Source organism: Amia ocellicauda, chromosome 12, assembly GCF_036373705.1.
Source record: "Amia ocellicauda isolate fAmiCal2 chromosome 12, fAmiCal2.hap1, whole genome shotgun sequence".
NCBI lineage: Eukaryota > Metazoa > Chordata > Actinopteri > Amiiformes > Amiidae > Amia > Amia ocellicauda.
The window spans coordinates 30,191,823-30,209,236 of NC_089861.1; the positions used below are offsets into that span (position 1 = coordinate 30,191,823).

The 17,414-nt window shown below is 45.6% G+C and overlaps 1 protein-coding gene across 1 annotated transcript; it reads right to left on the minus strand.

Moving 5' to 3' along the window:
• Positions 1–1,854: 1,854 nt before the first annotated feature.
• On the minus strand, positions 1,855–16,625 carry LOC136765040 (IgGFc-binding protein). Its single transcript, XM_066719515.1, has 14 exons — positions 16,033–16,625; positions 13,375–13,939; positions 12,972–13,171; positions 12,716–12,854; positions 11,952–12,277; positions 10,159–10,720; positions 6,268–6,896; positions 5,480–6,047; positions 4,624–5,207; positions 3,662–4,235; positions 3,345–3,544; positions 2,891–3,259; positions 2,043–2,296; positions 1,855–1,946 (listed from the first exon to the last, which is right to left on the minus strand). The coding sequence occupies exons 1-14, from the start codon at positions 16,543–16,545 to the stop codon at positions 1,931–1,933; spliced, it is 5,499 nt and encodes a 1,832-aa protein (XP_066575612.1). The 5' UTR covers positions 16,546–16,625; the 3' UTR covers positions 1,855–1,930.
• Between the last annotated feature and the right edge of the window lie 789 nt (positions 16,626–17,414).

The window sequence follows — 17,414 nt, forward strand, 5'->3', positions numbered from 1 at the left end:
TTCCCTTGGTTAAATGGAGGGAGGTACACCAGTGTGGTTTATGGAGTCCAGGTACATGGAGAAAGTGCCCATAAACAGGCGAGCACTATACATCCAATATCTATGCCTTTAGAAGTTAACGGGGATGGAGAGTGATTACCCAGAAGACACTGTGGCTCTCCGTGACCAAGGTTGGCCATAACTGAGGTATAGCTGTAAATGTTAGTTTTGCAATATTCTAGGTCACTGAGCATTGGCCTAGTAAATAGGGCTGCATGATCCACTCCAGAGATGTGTGCCAGCTGGACAGGATAAGCAGCTGGGATCAGTGCCAACAGTATTCCAGAAAACCAATTCTTTACTTCTGCCTTTGGCATTTACATTAGGTGGAACTTCTGATAACACAGAGAAAAGCTTTGTCTAAAGGATTCCTCCCAACAACCTGCCAGCTGTATGTAACCAAGTCTCCACCCAGCTACCCTTCTGACAAGCTTCATTGGAAGTCATCGGACAACTATTTATAAAACTGCAGGACATGCATGTTTTATATCGGTTGTACATCCTATTCCACAGAACTGGTAAATCTGTGACTATCAATGGTTAATCCACGAAACAAGTTAAATTAAGCAGAGTCCTTCCACTAAAAGCATGGATACCCCTACATCTGGGAAATGAAAGAACATTGAGCACAGTGGAAGACATTGAGTTTCTCAAAATTATTTCTGAGATGAGTGGTTTGGTCGATAGGGTGGGGAATACAAATTCATGATACAAAAAGCTAAATAATTGTCCACACTTGTCCATTTCAACAGCATGGTTAGGATTTTAAATTGCTACCTTGTGTGCATGCATGTTAGTAGTGGATTTTTGTTTGAGGAAGAAAGCTTTGAATAGATTTTTTTTTATTATTTTTTTTATTGAAAGACCATTGAACACCACTTAAAGTTCAAATTTACCAGCATCAACTCAAGTCTGCCAAACTGAATGGAAGTCCTGGCCTCAGAAGTCTCTACATGACCCAAACCTGGAACCAGGTTCTGTGAGAACCCACAAGTAACAAATGCCTAATCCTTACACATACCAGCCCTCCTCCTCTTCAGTACACAGTGCTTATCTGGACTTTCTGATTAGACAAATTCGACAGGGTTTTAGAAGCTGGGTTTTGTTGGTGCAAAGGGAGGCTGGAATCCATTAAATTAGATTCTAATCATGCCAAAACAAACTGTTCAGACTCAAAATAAACAAACAAGCCTCAGTCAAATTACTATACACAAAGCAATGCAAACACTGATTTCCCCATTCTCCTAGTCACCACCCTTGAGGAAAGCAAACATTTACTCCTTGATAAACTTCAAAATCGGCTGACACTTGTCAACTCTTCCCAGCTTGTGAAGAGGAACGGTTTGTGTAGGCGCAAGTGAGCAACAAGGCAATTCCCAAATGACTCCGAAGGTAGACACCAAGTGGGTGGATCTTGCATTTCACAGTTGTTGGTAGAACAAGCCTGCCGTGGAATTTGTTTAACCTGCTTGTATCAGTTTTGGTCCAAGGCTAGATCTGCTGAAGAGGGTTTCATTATTTTATTGGTCAACAGGGCAGTGCATCCATATTACAGGAAATGGGGGAGGGGAAATTTGATGCTCCCAAATCTAGGTAAGGAATTCAAGTACACCCTTCTGAATGAATCCCTGACCAGAAGTTACCAGAAAAGTCAGAGGACTGACCGATTTAGAGACCAGCTTGTTTTTGCCGTGTGATCTTCATTCACCTGGTAGAGCTCCATAAAATAGTATAGGATGTCAGGTTTAGAGCTGGAATTTATTCAGGGTCCAAGTGAATTAGTGTTCATAAGTTAATAAAAGCCAGAGAAAAGCATTAAGAAAAACTGTTTACTGCATATAGTAAAAACAAAAGCAGCATGAGCATGTCAAAGATCAACTTGGGTTTCACTTCATCCATTAATATCACTGCAAAAAAAAAAAAAAAAAAAAAGTCACCATTTGAAAGTTGGATGCAAAATGTACAAGCCGTACAAAAGTTGATTAAACCAAAACCAAACTCACCAGCCAGGGAATTTCTTTGCAACCCAGGATTCTACCGATTCATTGAGGTCGTCCGAGGGGTTGTGGTTTCCACAGGCTCCACACAGCTTGCCAGCATACCAAGGGGAGAGCTGCAGTGTCACTGTATCGCTACCAAAATCCAGCCGGACCTCCACCTCCGAGCCCCTCCTGACCACGATCCCTTTTTGGCCGTCCTGGCCTAGAAAAATCTCTGGGGTGACATTGAGGGGTAGAGTCACCTGCCTCCCATTCACCTGGCAAAAAAAAAAAAAAAAAAAGCTTGTGCTGCAAGAATCTGCCAGAAGTGGTATGTTTCAGATGTGAGGTTATTTAGATATTGGAATGACATTTCAGATTACACACACAAGCCGAATGAAACCGTTTCCCCTGCTGTACTGCAGCTCTCCAGGACTGAGGGTACATTTCCCAAAAGTAATGCTAGCAAACAAGTTAATGAGGAAATGCATCACATGTGAAACCTTAAAATCAAGACCTACATCAATAGCATTGCACAGTCATGAGGGGTCTGTGGCTACCATGAAGAGAGCAGTGCTGGAAGTACATGCATGAACTGCATAAACCTCTCCATCTCTATAGGTGGTCGTATGGCTGTGATTCTACACTTTATTATTATTATTATTTTTTTTTTTTTTTAAATCATCTTCAACTGCAGTTCCTCAACGTGGTTTGGGAAACACAGGAGAATTGATCCAAGCTGGCTGCAGTTAATTGGGAGAAGGATTTTCAAAACTCAAGTACGATTGTTATTGGAAAGTGGCCATTAGGTTAGCAGATCACTTATGGAAAGGGAGAAGGATGACTACCAGGAGACCCACCCATTCCCCTACCTTGACGATTCCATTCTGAGTCACGATTACTACGAGACCCAGGAAAATGTGCAACGTGGTTCCAGGAGAGAAACCGCAGATGCCCCTGTATGCCACAACTCTGAACCACCGGTCATCGGTGGGGTCGCAGAGGAAGGAGAGCTCGTAAGGGGAACCAGGGGTCAAGGACATCTGCATCCCATAAAAGGAGTGCAGCAAGGAGCCCTGCAGCAGGTGGCACATCTTTGCTGAGGCCTGGCAGCCTCGCACCCCATCCCTCAGAGCACAGGTCTCATCTGGACCACAAGCCACCGGCTCACACAGCACACCCCCTAAAGGGTGACACCAGCACCACTTGGTACAGTCCTCGTTGTACAGCTTCTCATTCATCTGTGGGAGATGCACACAAGTCTGGTTAAGACTGGACTTCAAAAACTTTGACAATGTACTGCAGAATACAGCAGAAACCATCCACCTTGATGTATCTGCCGTTGTACACACAGCCACAGTTGCCTATGGGCACACACTCCTTGCCAGAGAAGAGGTTGCCGTGGTCACATTGACACCCCTCCACACAGCCCTCCCCACACACTGGAGGCTGCATCATCTCTGCACAGGACAGGGAGCAGGAGCCCAAGCAGGAGCTGGGGCTGCTGACATCAGGACAGGAAAGTGCTGGAGGACAGGGGGAGGGAAAAAAGTTACAGAACGCCACATGCAAGCTGGAACACAAGAGATCAAAAATATTTAGACTTTGAAAACCATGCCCTCATTCTGTATTCAGTTACTTACAACAGGAGAAGTGTTCTCTCCACTGGCCAATTTTGCCTCCCTTGGAGCGGCAGGCTGAGGAATAAGCTTCGAGAGCCTGACACAGCACTGCGTGAGCCCCTCCTGTAATGCACAGGCCCGCCACACACAGCTTAAAGTACAGCTGAGAATCCACTAGCACCCTGCAGGTGCTAAACGGGCCATACACCGAGGTCAGCATCCCACATTTTAGCTTGCCGCTATGCTCATCCAACTGGGTTGTGTTGCATTGGGGGCAGTCCTCATCACAGCCATCACAAACCTGCCCTTCCTCTGCCTGTGTCCAACTGCTTACAAAGGCAGGGACACTGGGAGCCCTGATCCCATTGGGAAGCACGAGGTCATCTGAGCCCAAGCCATTGTAGTTCCCGCACAGGCCAGAGAGGTGGTTCTGGTAGGTGGAAGGGACAGTGAGCCACAGGAGGCGGGTGGACGTGAAGCGGATCTCAAGCCCAAAGGCAGTTTGCAGGATGACACTGCTGTAGCCACCTTCTTGAAGGGCCCAGATCTCCCCTCCCTGCGGCCGCCAGGGTAGGCTGAAATCTTCACCGTTAACCTGGAAGTGAACAGAAGAGAAGGTTCATGAGCAAGGGTGGGATGGAGTCTCCAGCTTACTCCTTTGCAGGCACCAATTCTTAGATTTGATGCATTCAAGACTGACTGGTTTATAAAAGGAATTTACCAAATGATGCAGACTTTCATGCATTTCATAGAAATGCCCGAACTGTCACAAGTCAATCTAAAGGCAATCGATCACCAAATCCTGGACAGATTACTCACTGTAACACCCCTGGCTGCCTATTGTCAATGTTCTGGCAACTGAAAGTAAAATTTCCCTCCAAAGCAAGTTCCAGGTAATAACCAAGCAGCACACTGTTCATATAACCAGTGGGTGCAGCAAATCTAAATCAAACCAAAAATCAAATCAAAGGAAAAAACCTCACCCTGACATTCCACAACCTTGCATAGTGGATCTCGACAATGCTCCCTTCCAGCAACACAACCACTTCCCTCAGTTGTGGGGCTTCATTCTTGGCCTTCTCCATCCTAACCAGCACAGAGAAGGTGGCCAGGCCAGGCTCTCTGGACTGGGCCAGTATGTAGCTACAGACTCCCTGGGTGACAAAGCTGTAGCCATCAAAAGTGATGTAACCAGTGGCACCTAAAGTCAGACATGTGCTGTAACCCACAGGCACACACTGCCAGACTCCTTCCTCCAATGCACACCGCTCCTGTGACCCACAACTGGCCTGTGTACATTGGACTGCTCCACCCTCACTGCAATTGCACAGCAGCCTACATCCACCCTCAGGGTAAAACAACCCCTGGGCATGGTACTGCCCCTGGTACACACATCCACACTGCAAGATCGGGACACACTGCCCGTCGCTGAGCGCAAAGCCGTTGTCACATTGACATCCCTCCTGACAGGGGGCGCTGCAGTGTTCTGGGCTGGATAGTTTGTAGCAAGTTTCAGGACAGCCAGATCCACACAACTCATACTTGCTGTTTTCAGGACACATAGCACCTTGGAATGGGATAAGGGAAAATAGAATTGCAAGTTACATTTTCACCCACACTCTCCCCAGTCGAACCAAACAGTTACTGCAGGTCTACACCAGGGAAGTAGACAGCCTTGGAGTTATAGACTAAACATGTCTACACCCCTGCCCCTCACCCCCACCTCCCAGAAACACTTAGCAACCAACTTAGAGATTCAAGAGGACATGGAGTCTTTGAGAGCTTGAATAGAATTGTGCACCCCTCCCTGCGGTTCTCCCAAATACAAGTTAAATTTACCACAGAAGGTGTCTCTCCTCCACTCTCTCACAGGTACTTTGGCAGCCTGGCAGGCAGCCACATAGGAAGCGATGGAGCTACACAGTGCTGTGAAGTGGCCCCCATAGCTGCATGCATCATTGATACAGTTGTGGAAGTAGGGCAGAGGGTCCACAACTTGGAAGCAAGGAGCAAAGGGGCCCATGTCATTAAGGAGGACCCCACAGTAGAGCCCTCTCTCAAACAGCTGCGTCTCCTCCATAGTGCACTGCTTGGGACCCGAGGTGCATGGGGACTTGCACTCTGCCACACCAGCCACCTTCCAGCTGCACCCAAACTCCTCAACACTCTGGGCCAGCATTCCAGAGGGTGTCAAGAGATCATCTATGGGGTCACTGTTGGCATTGCCACACAGGCCACATGTCACCCCACTGTAGGTGCTGGGCAGGAAGACGGTTAGTGTGCTGCTCCAGTGCAGCACTACCTGCAAGCCAAAGTCAGTCTCCATCACCACAGATGAAGGGGAGTGATAGACCATGATCTTGTTCTCCTGGAACTTGTACGGCAAGGTCCTGTGGATTCCATTTACCTAGGCAAGACAGATGGCAAGGAAGTTCTACATGAACATTAATATAACTCTGGTATAATAGTGTTTGTAGTGATGCTGCCTAAAAATCCTACTTTGACGAGCTTGACAGAAATTGCCCATTTAAAGATTGTGCTAGCACTACAGCATTAGAAACTTTATGCAAATTAAATAGGATTTCAGATCTTGAGCAATTCAAGTCCCCAGCACAGACCCAGCTCACCTGCACCCTGCGAGGAGAGTCCTTGTGAATGCTGAGCAGCATCTGGTAAACCTCCAGACTCAAGCTGCTGCAGTGGTGGAGGCAGGCATCACAGCTGTTGTTGCCCCAGTGGATCTCAAAGGGAATGAGCTGGGGATCCTGGGAGCAGACACCCACTAGGCGGTAGGAGCAACTGCCCTGGAAGTCGAAGGCACGATGGTCGAAAGCAAGAAAGTGCAAGCTACCCATGATGGTGCAGTTGAAGCGGATTGGATAGCACCCCCAGATGCCCCCAGAGAGCATGCACTTCTGGTTGGCAGTGCAGCGGCTATCTTTGCACAGCACCGATCCGTTTCTTGGGTTGCAGACACAGTGCTGGAGACAATTGTCAGGGCTCCAGAAGGACACCCCAGGCTGGTAATACTGACCATTGTAGGTACAGCCACACCGATTGACACAACCAAGTGGGGATTTTTGGTACCCATCATCACAGAAGCAGCCCTCCACACACACATTCACGCAGGTCGCGATGCCCCGGACACCACAGGTGGGGGGACACATTGTTCCACAGTCATTATAGTGACTGTGTGGAGGACAGGAAATAGCTGAAGGGTAGATCGGGAGAGATTGATAAGGTTGGGGGCTCAGCACTCATGTCATTCATATAGGGGACTACAGGTAGCATCTCATTATTTAACATTAACTCCTGTTGAGAATGGAATTAGAAAATACATGGCATGATGCACATCAGAATGTAATGGCATTTGCAGGTTACAATTATAGCACAACCGATACGTGGGGTCCGATACCAATAACGATAATTGGAGCAAAATTTCCCAATTACTGATATACTTGCCAATTCTTTTGTCACATGCAGAAGAAATTTTCTAGCATGGATCCCTCAAATTGGCTCTCAAATTGTTACACATATGCACTGATAGAACTCATCTTTATTCTACAGTTTTTCAATTTTTTTTTACCGATTCCATGCATTAATTTTATGCCTGTGACTTACTGAAATCCCTTGTCAACTGATACAGATGTGCTCAGATTTGTTGGTACCCTTACAAGTTAATTGAAATCATGCTTAATTCCTCCTGAAATGTTATTAAATTAAAAGCTACTGCATTATGTATACTCGCATGCCTTTGGTACATCATAGAATAAACCAAAGAAGCTATGAAGAGATGCATTATTGCTCATTCTACAAAAGATATTCTAAAATGGCCTGGACACATTTGTAATTATTGTAATAATTGTATTAGTGATATTCCAAACTAGTTTCTTTAATAAGTATCATGTCTCCAATCTAGTAATCAGTCAGCCTATTTAAATGGAGGAAAGTAGTCAATTTTCCGTTTGGTATTATTGTGTGCACCACATTGAACATGGACCAGAGAATGCAAAGAAGAGAGTTGTCTGAGGAGATCAGAAAGAAAATGGACAAGTATGGTAAAAGGTCATCGCCACACAGCTTGATGTTTCTATGTAAATATTAGAAGTTTAATGTCCATGGCATTGGCATAGTTAGACCTGGGCTTCCTTTCCCATAACGGCGCGATTATATTATACCAAGTTGCAAAAACAGAATATGAAAATCACCATTAGCACCCAACCCCCCTTCCCCACACTTTCGTACCAGAGATATCACCGTCAGCACCCCACCCCCCTCGTATCAGATAAATCACCATTAGCACCCACCCCCACTCATACCGGAGAAATCACAGTCAGCACTGGGTGACCGGGATCAAGCCCGGTTAAAACCTGAAGTCTAGAGACTCCCCTGATCCATGGAACTGTAGTCAACCTCCCTGGGCATGGCGACAAAAGGAAAATCAATGCCAGGTTGAACAGAAGGATAGTGCGAATGGTAAAGAGATACAAGCTGAACTCCAAGGTGAAGGCATCGCACCATCCGTTGCTTTTTGAATGCAAGTGGCCTTCATGGAAAACGACCCAGGAGGACTCCACTTTTGAAACAAAACCAAAGCCAGACTGGAACTTGCAAAAATGCATATTGAGAAGCCACAATCCTTTTGGGAGAATGTCCTTTGGACAGGAGTCAAAACTGGAAGTTTTTGGCAAGTTACATCAGCTCTATGTTCGCAGACAAAAAAAATAAAATAAAGCTTTCAAAAAGCACCAAACCTACAGTGAAAAATGGAGGACGCTCGGTTAAGGTTTGGGGCTGCTTTGCTGCGCCTGGCACAGGGTGCCTTGAATCTGTGCAGGGCACAATGAAATCTAGACTATCAAGGCATTCAGGATTGAAACATACAGCCTAGTGTCAGAAAGCTCGGTTTCCATCGCAGGTCATGGGTTCTCCAACAGGATAATGACCCAAAACACACAGCTAAAAGCACCCAAGAATGGATAAGGACAAACATTGGGCTGTTCTGAAGTGGCCTTCTGTGAGTCCTGATCAGAATCCTAATTAACATCTATGGAAAGAGCAGAAACTTGCAGTATGGAGAAGGCACCCATCAAACCTGAGACAGCTGGAGCAGTTTGCTCACGAAGAGTGGGACAAACTACCTGTTAACAGGTGCAGAAGTCTCATTGAGAGCTACAGAAAATGTTTGATTGCAGTGATTGCCTCTAAAAGGTTGTGCAACAAAATATTAGGTTGAGGGTCCCATCAATGGGTACATGCCATTTGTTTTATTATGTTGAAAAACAAATCAAAAGCAAAAAGTCTGATTTCTATTAAATATGGTATAAACAATGGTGGATGCCAAATACTTGTCATTTTCAAGTGATTTAGGTTTTTGTGGAGGGGTACCAACAAATTTGAGCACGTTTGTATATTAGTTGTATGGTTTCAGCATTGATACGTCTCAATGAAGACTTTCTACCTGAAACATTGGTGGTGGATTGCGTTTTAGTTAACTCCTAAGTGTTCAATACTGCTGATCCAACAGTGGCAGGTTACAGTTCAGGAAACTATTTTCTCTGAAAAGTTTTTTTTTTTTTTTAACCAGTTTAAAAATGCCCTCTTGTTATTTACTGCATATGTTACAACTGCAATATGAAAATCAGTCAAAACACTATGTAGGATTTTTTTATTTTTTTTTCCCCCCAATCTCACTTTTAGATTTACGGTGATCTGAGCTTGCATGTCATTTGCAGAGTTTTTTCCTTGCTGACATCCAGTCTATATCTTCAGCAAATATTTACTTTAGTTACCGTTAGTAGATTTTGAAAAGATTTTAAAATTAAAAAGAAGTTTTCAGTAAAAATGCACCTCAATGTCATGGTTTACCATAAACTTCGGTCAGGGACACAAATGGAAATTGGGCTTCAGGGCATTTAATATAAAAAAAATGGGAGAGACTTCTTCAGAGTTGTCAATCTGGAACAAACTCCCCTGCAATGTGGTTGAAGACAACAATTTGGGAACATTTAAATAGACTGGATAGGATCCTTGGATCACTTAAGTAATGGACACCAAATGAGCAAAATACTTTCTATTGGTTTAGAGGGTAGCCCTCATTTCAGAATGAAAACATGAAATACAATTTCAGATCAAATGCACTTAAGCATGATGGCACATTTCTGCAATAGACATTCTAGACCACCCTCAAAGCATTGAAAAATTAGAACAAGGGGGATGAATTTGAATCAATTGATGTAGAGTGAATTGACCATAATCCTGCAGTAAACCACTCAAGTAACGGGAGAAAAATTGCAATTCCCTCAAAAGAAAAACACCTTTCAATTTTTACTTTCAGGGAGGAAAAAAAAAAAAAACTAACCTTGGAATCCAGTAGGTTCCCTTGGAAAAAGGGAAAAACCGTGTCCCTTTTGCAGAGATGAAGGAGCAGGGACTGAAAGAAAACAAAGCCCCTATGGTTCTAGACTACATGCCATTGCCAAGCAAAAGGTGGTCTAGTAAACCAAACTCATACTCACAGCAACGGTATGCAGAACGCCAGTCTTTGACCACAATGCCCTTCTGCCAGCAAACTGCCACGTAGGCTTCCAGGGCTTTGCAGAGGATTTGTCTGGCTCCTTTGTGATGACAGAGATCAAACTTGCAGCCTCTGAAGAATGGGTCAGGAGAGACCTCATCATGACACTGGGCAAAGGGCCCAAAGAGCTGGGTGAGGGCACCACAGTAGAGCTTATGGCCATAGAGAGCCTCTTCGTTGGGCCCACAGGTCTGCCACACACCCTGGCAGCTGGTGCAACACAGCTGGTCCCCATCATTCACACGCCACTTGTCAGCCCATTGCTCCACAGAGATCTTTGTGCCAACACTCATCTCATCCAGGGGTTCCCCGTTGAAGTTGCCACACAGACCGTTCACTTTGCCCCGATACACCTTTGCCAGGGAGACTAGCAGTGTGGTGCCCCGGTCATACATCACCCGCAGGCCGAAGTCCGTCTCCAATACCACACTTTCCCCCACTTGGTTCACTCTCACCAAGCCTTCCAGTAGGGTGAGGGGCAGGTAGGCAATCGCACCATTTACCTGTAGAATGGCAGGTCTTAGTCAATGGCACAGTAGCTTGTGTACATTTCCATGCAAGAGAAACTAAATTTGTTCCAGTTGGGAAGGGAGGTACCATCAAGGCTGGCCAATACAACCCTGTTCTTAGGGTTGCCATAAATCAGTCACCCTTAGCCCTATAGCATAAGGGATAAGTAAACTTAAATACATGATCAAATTTTTTATTTAGAAGACTGAGCAATTTTAAGTGTCCTTCAAATTAGTCTTCAACTTGCATGTGGAATAAAATTGAAATGTGCACAAACTTTACTTTCCCACACTTCCCCTTGACATACAGGTGTCCCTCATTATACACGATCAAGTTTTTGCTATAACAATTTCACAAAAATGGCATCATTAAAGTTAATACAGTTTGTGTATAACACGGTTGATTGTGGTTGGGTTTGGTTCATTAACAGTTGCAAAATCAAAGTGCACGCACATCCTCGATTAGGCAACAGGAAGCAAGGTCACATTCTTATAGCTCCGATCTCCACAGTTCTTCAGAATCCCACTGATCCCATTGGTGGAGCTGTGCAGATCTGCAGAAATCTGATACACAAAACGTGACCCAACTTCTCTACAGCTGTAGAGCAAAAAGCATCACATGGCATTTTAGCTTTAAATGTGTGCAATGTATGTAAATGTAGTGAGTAAGGCTAAGTGTCTAACTTAAATGGCAAAAGCTATGGCACATTGCCAACAGGGAGAGAAACACTAAAGTTGGAGATATTCAAAGCTCCTTGGCCATTTACAAAACTCTATAGGGAGAGATAAAATGCTGCCTGTCAGCAGTCTCTTGACCATTTCCTCAATGGAGCAAAATAGTACACCGACCCACGGCCTTCAAGGTAGTGAGAAAATGGATTGAAGGAAAAAAGGTTTTAAATTAAAACTGGAACAGATTCCTATTTTACACACATTAAAATCAATTCACTTTAAGTGATTTTACTTTACACAGGAATTTCTGGGAAACTGTTAAATAGTGTAATACGAGGGACACCTGTATTTTTAAACCACAACGCAGAGAATAGGATGCAGGCCTGCTTCACCAAACCAGAAAATAGAGATAAAAGGACATGGCACCAGGAATGCAGGGTTATTCAGTGCATGTTAAGCCAAGAATCTGGTATCTTTACAAATCTAACAAAGCCCTGGGCTACAATTGACACCCATCACAAGCAGCCCAGAACCCAGCCCCCTGCTCCCTCACCCTCACTGTGCCGAGCTCCTGCCAGATTATGGACACTGTTTTGCCACGCACGGTGACAGACACCTCCCTCACAAAGGACACCAGCTTGTTGCCATGGTTCTCGTTTTTCTGCGACACTGAGAAGGGCTCCAGCCCCTGAGCATTCGGCTGGGTGGCAGCCAGGACATAGGCACAGGTGCCCTGGAAGTCAAAGTCCCAGCCATCCAAGGTGTGATAGTGCGGGTCTCCCCAGGTCCAGCAGGTGCCTGAGGCCTGGTCCACACACACTGGCTTGCCTTCTGTCCATTCACAGCTCTGGGAAGGGCCACATTGTTCCTTGCATGGATCTGCGTTGCATAAAAATCAAGGATTTGTTGCAATACATTTCAAATGGACATGTAGGCATTACCGGTTAACCCCTCCTGCTACATTAATGTGTGGGCAAGGGGGATTAGCATTCCGAGTATGCAATGGAAGACAATGGTGGCACTAAAAGGCAATATTCTAATCCTTTTACAGAAGGGAGAACTGCCTTTAAAATGCACAGTGCAACTATAACTGGAAAATCTAGGCACCCAGTCTGACCTTTTTAGGACTTTCCCTTCATTTGTTACGATCAGACAACTTAGTCTTCAAGGGGTCACGGCCTACCAAAACAGGCAAGAACTTTGCAACTAAAATAACCCCCCCCCCAGAAATGAAGCATCAGCAACTTCAGAAATTCCACTGCTTCTCGCCAACACCATCCAAACCTCACAGAGGATTGGACCGGAGGATTGTGCTACCTTGCGAGTGACAGCCCATAGTGCCGTTCAGGACAAAGCAGGTCTGAGAGCCTGAGCAGGTGTGGGGCTGGCACTGGATCAATGGAGGGCTGCAGGTACAGCTCAGAGTACAGTTATCTAGCAGTCGCTCCTCTCCAGGCTGTGGGAGAGAAAGGCAAAGGTCACCTCCGTACCACACCACATGCACCTATCCCAAGAAAAGGAAACTACTTGGTTCCGCGAGAGACGCTGTCCACCCGGCCTCCATGTTCATTACCTCATAGCGCCGGCCATCCTTGAAGCAGCTGCACTCCTCCACAGCGATGCAGGAGTCACCGTTGAACACATAGCCCTCTCTGCAGGCACAGCCCTCGGTGCAGTTGCTCTGGCAGTCCAGGAGGCTTCCAACCTCATCACACACAAACAAGCAGGGCTCCACACAGAGACTGTAGCGGCCAGACTCCGAGCATGTCAAGGCTGCAAATCAAGAGGCAGTTCAAGAAAATGTCTCAGTCGGCATATGTTAGGAGATTGTGTAGTTTTGGACATTACACGTCACAAAAGTAACTAGGCTGGCATGTGTGGACCCTCTCCCCATCAGGAAGGTCTTGCACAATGACCAAGGGTGCAGATATTTCTCAGTTTTGCATTGGTCTCCATTTAATTTGAACATTACTCACGGCACAGAGATTCACTTCTCCAGGACTGGATGTTCACCCCAGCCTCCTGGCAGGCAGCAGTGTAGGCCGTCAGACTGCCACAGAATGGTCCCGAGGCCCCACCAGCCTGGCACAGGTCATGGACACAGTTGTTGAAGAAGGGCTGTGGGAGCACAGTGGGGTGACAGGCAGCAAAGGGACCACTGGATGCCATGATCAAGCCGCAATAACTGTCTGAACTGAACTTGGTTTCCACACTGGGGACGCAACGGGGGCAGGCATCTCCACAACCATCAGTGCAGTGTAGCCCATGTACTGGCACCTTCCAGGAGGTTGCCAGTGCCTGGGTATCGCGAGCCAGCTGCCCATCGGGGAGCTGGAGGTCATCTGAGGGATTCCCATTGAAGTTCCCACACAGGCCACACAGCAAGGCCCAGTAAGGCTCTGGGACGAGAACAACCAAATTGTACTGAAGATCGAAGCGGATGCTCACTGAGCTCTGGGTCCGGACAAGCACCTGGACTCCCTGGCGATAAATGTGCATCTGACCATCTGAGAAGGGGAGGGTCTCCAGGACTCCATCAACCTGAAACAAGACCAGAAAGCAATGGTGTTCAAATGAGTTGTAGCGTTATGTTGGGTGTATTTTGATAAGAGCATTTTAGCTCTGAGCTGAAGCACTGATCTAAAGAAGACCTCTCCCCCCCCCAAAGTTATCAGATTTCCTTAACTCATCAGCTTGGAACTGGTTTACATCAAAGTGACAGTTTTGGGGAGGATGGCACCGAGAATAGGCCAAATAGTTTGGAATCCTGCTATGAGATGTCTGGAGAAAGGGGCCTGTAGGTAATAAAAAAAAACTATTTGAAATGGACGAGAGCCGAAATCCAGACACAGAGCTACGAACCCGGGCCAACCGGCATTTCCAAAAGATGGCATGGATTGACAGTCATAAATCAAGCCCCCCTCCAATAGGACACTGGGGGCTGAAACCGAAATCCAAATCTCAAAAACAAGAACCAATCACCTATTGATCTGACAGACTTATAAAGAACAGCGCACGGCCTCTTTTTCTCTCTCTCTCACCTGAACCAGAAACTCACTGCCACAGCTCAACCTGTAGCTCTGTTGCCAGAACCGGAACCAGAAGCCAACCAAGTCTTTGCTGGCAACAGAAGAGTTAAACTGGGAGAAGGAGATTGAGCCGTACGAAGAATTATTTTAATAAAGTCCTTTAAATAAAGAACTTTACAGACCGCGCATGCACGCCTGTGCCCACCTGATCAGTGGAGTTTTACAGCTGGACAATTGACTAAGTCGACTGTATACGAAAGTGTTCAGTCATTTATATAGCTATTTGAGTCTTAAGAAACTTGACCCTTGGAACAAACAGGGCCCTGCTTTCCTCAAAGACTTTGTCTTCAAGTAACTACGGTGGAACCCTGCTTACAAAGAAGATTTTGTGCACAACCTTGGAGCCTTCAAACCAGTGGAAAATCGGTTTGGAAAAGACTCTACATTCACGAAACCCCAACTTCCAGGTGCATCGACTGAGTGGAAGTTCTTGGACAAAGCCGAACCGGACTGCCTTTGTTCCAACCACACGGACCTCGTGCCGTGTGCTGTTATCTGAGCCCGAAGCCAGAGAGGCCTCTCTGCGACGAAGTTCAGATAAGTTTAACAGTTTGGAGTTCATGATTCATGACATTTGAGAAATCAATTAGAAATGTTAATCTGTGATTCATAACTCTAGAATGTGGAATATTTAGTTTTCTTAAATATAAATGTGTTGCATTCAACTGTTTTGTTGATAATTTTAGAAATAAAATCTGTCAATGCCGAGAAATTTCTTATTCCCGTTTAACTGTTTAGTCTGAAATTGACACAAGTTAATAGACACCAGATTATTGGTGGCCCTGCCTATCCTTAATCATTGAATAATCATCAGTTAAGGGAAATTGTGGTAACAAGTAATGATAGGATCTTTCTCAGCACCTAAACGTAAATGAGACTGATATATATAACGAGAATTTACCTGACAAATACTAACCTGCGTAGTTATTTAATGTCCGACTAACTAATGAGAGACTCACCTTCATCTTACTAACCGGTATTGTAGTCAATGTATTTATAACCTTTGTTTAACGATTTGCGTGTTATCATATGCGATCCCATGGTCTTTGATTTGGTCACGGAAGTGATTTGTCTTTGATTTGTTGATCTAGAGTTGAATTTTAATTCGTTTTTTCCTTTTGTATAATTAGTGTAGTGCTACATTTAGTCTTTGTTTTGAATAAATTTGACAATTTATATATCTTTGGAATTGGTGTCTGCGTCCAATTATTACAGAAATTGAGTTCTACAAGATTCCAGGATTCGTGATAAGGTGATAGTATAAATTCACTTCTTTAATTGAAATGTATAAGTGTACCTTACGCTACAGAGTCTACGTTGATTTCAGTTTGAAACTTGGATGCAAGCAGTTTTGGTCATGAAGCACAGCGGGGGGGAAACAAAAACAGAACTTAAATCTCCATTACTGTCCAACCCACTTGTCCAGTCAGATCTAGGATGTACACTACGCAACCATCTTCAACATCTATTCAAGATTAAATCCAGAATTCACCTTCATTCTAGGTACAGTAGAGCAAAACTATCTATCTTCAAGGAGATGCATACCTTGATTTTTCCATCCAGTCTAGTGACCAGAGTGTAGTTCCTTCCTCCGACCTCCACTTCCACCACAGTGTCCCCCAAAATTCTGCTCCCCTGCCAAGACTTATTGCTCCGCACGCGGACTGAGAAGGGCTGCAGGCTGCCCCCTTCTGCTTCCAGAGGGCAGTACGTAGCCAGGGTGTAGAAGCACGTTCCCTGCAAGTCGAATGCATGACCATCAAAGGAGACCAGGTGCACCCCACCGGAGAGGGAACACTGACCATTCCGTGGATGGGGATAGCACCCCAGTACCCCGTTCTCCAGCCTGCACTCCTCATGGCCGTTACATGGGGAAGCCTCACACTGCACCTTCCCACCCAGCTTGCAGGTGCAGCTCTGGGCACATTGGGCAGTGTAGAAGCTCTTCCCGACCTGGTGATACCCATCATGGAGACAACCACAACGCCACTGCTGGACACAGGTGCCACCACTGAGCAGGAGGCCCTGGTTGCACAGGCAGTTCTCACGGCAGGGCATGGCCACCGGGGACGGGAAGCTGGAGCATGAGACAGGGATGGAATCTGAACACAGGGCATAGCTGCTGCCCACAGGACATGCCAGGTCTGTGAAAAGGAGGGAGGAGAGACTGGGGTTAATCCTGTACAGGGCAGAGCAACTAAGACTCTTCTGTTAAACCAAGGGTTCAAACCCAGTTCCAAGAAGTAGACCAGTAGACTTGATAGGCTAGCCTTTAAGCCATTGCAAAGGCTGGGACAGTAATCTCGATCAGAACAGATCCCACACTGCCGCATTGATCATGATGCCCTCTCCCTTTAGCTCTCCGAGGACTTCACTGTATCAGGTCTTCACTTGCCACCCCTGAACTAGGACCAGGACCAGCCCATGGCATAGGCGTAACGGGCAAATGCTAGTGGCGCCATCCATCCATCCATAGGGACATTATTTTTTATTTTTACCATTTTTCACTAATCGTATTTTAATATTAATTCAAAATATTACGATAAAGCGAAAGCCACCACAACATAACTACATAGCTTATTAGGACATTTTCCGTGTTGCCAGACCCCGGCACGGCGCATCAATCCCCCCCACCGCTCTCATAGTTAGACTGACTGGATAGTGGGGGGGGTGAGTTCAGTTATGTGAAATAGTGAGTGACACTGAACGCAAAACATGATCAATTAGCATCAGACTACTTCAAACTATGTCAAAAAGACCAAAGCCCTCAGGTGCCCAGGGAAGAAAAACAAAAGAAGGGAGGAAAAACAGGATACGGACAGAGGATGTGATGAATGAATAGTTTATCTAGTTGCTTATCTAACTGTTACCGTTTGAGCAGTGTTACTACTAGAAAGCTTACTTTGGACAATACTAGTAACGTTCTC

Excerpts from the sequence above, each read along its gene's own strand:
- LOC136765040 (XM_066719515.1), bottom strand. The coding sequence starts at position 16,545 with ATGCCCTGCCGTGAGAACTGCCTGTGCAACCAGGGCCTCCTGCTCAGT. Across the intron at positions 4,236-4,623 it reads CAAGGTTGTGGAATGTCAGG|GTTAACGGTGAAGATTTCAG; the intron begins GTGAGGTTTTTT and ends GTTCACTTCCAG. Across the intron at positions 3,545-3,661 it reads GAGAGAACACTTCTCCTGTT|CACTTTCCTGTCCTGATGTC; the intron begins GTAAGTAACTGA and ends CCTGTCCTCCAG.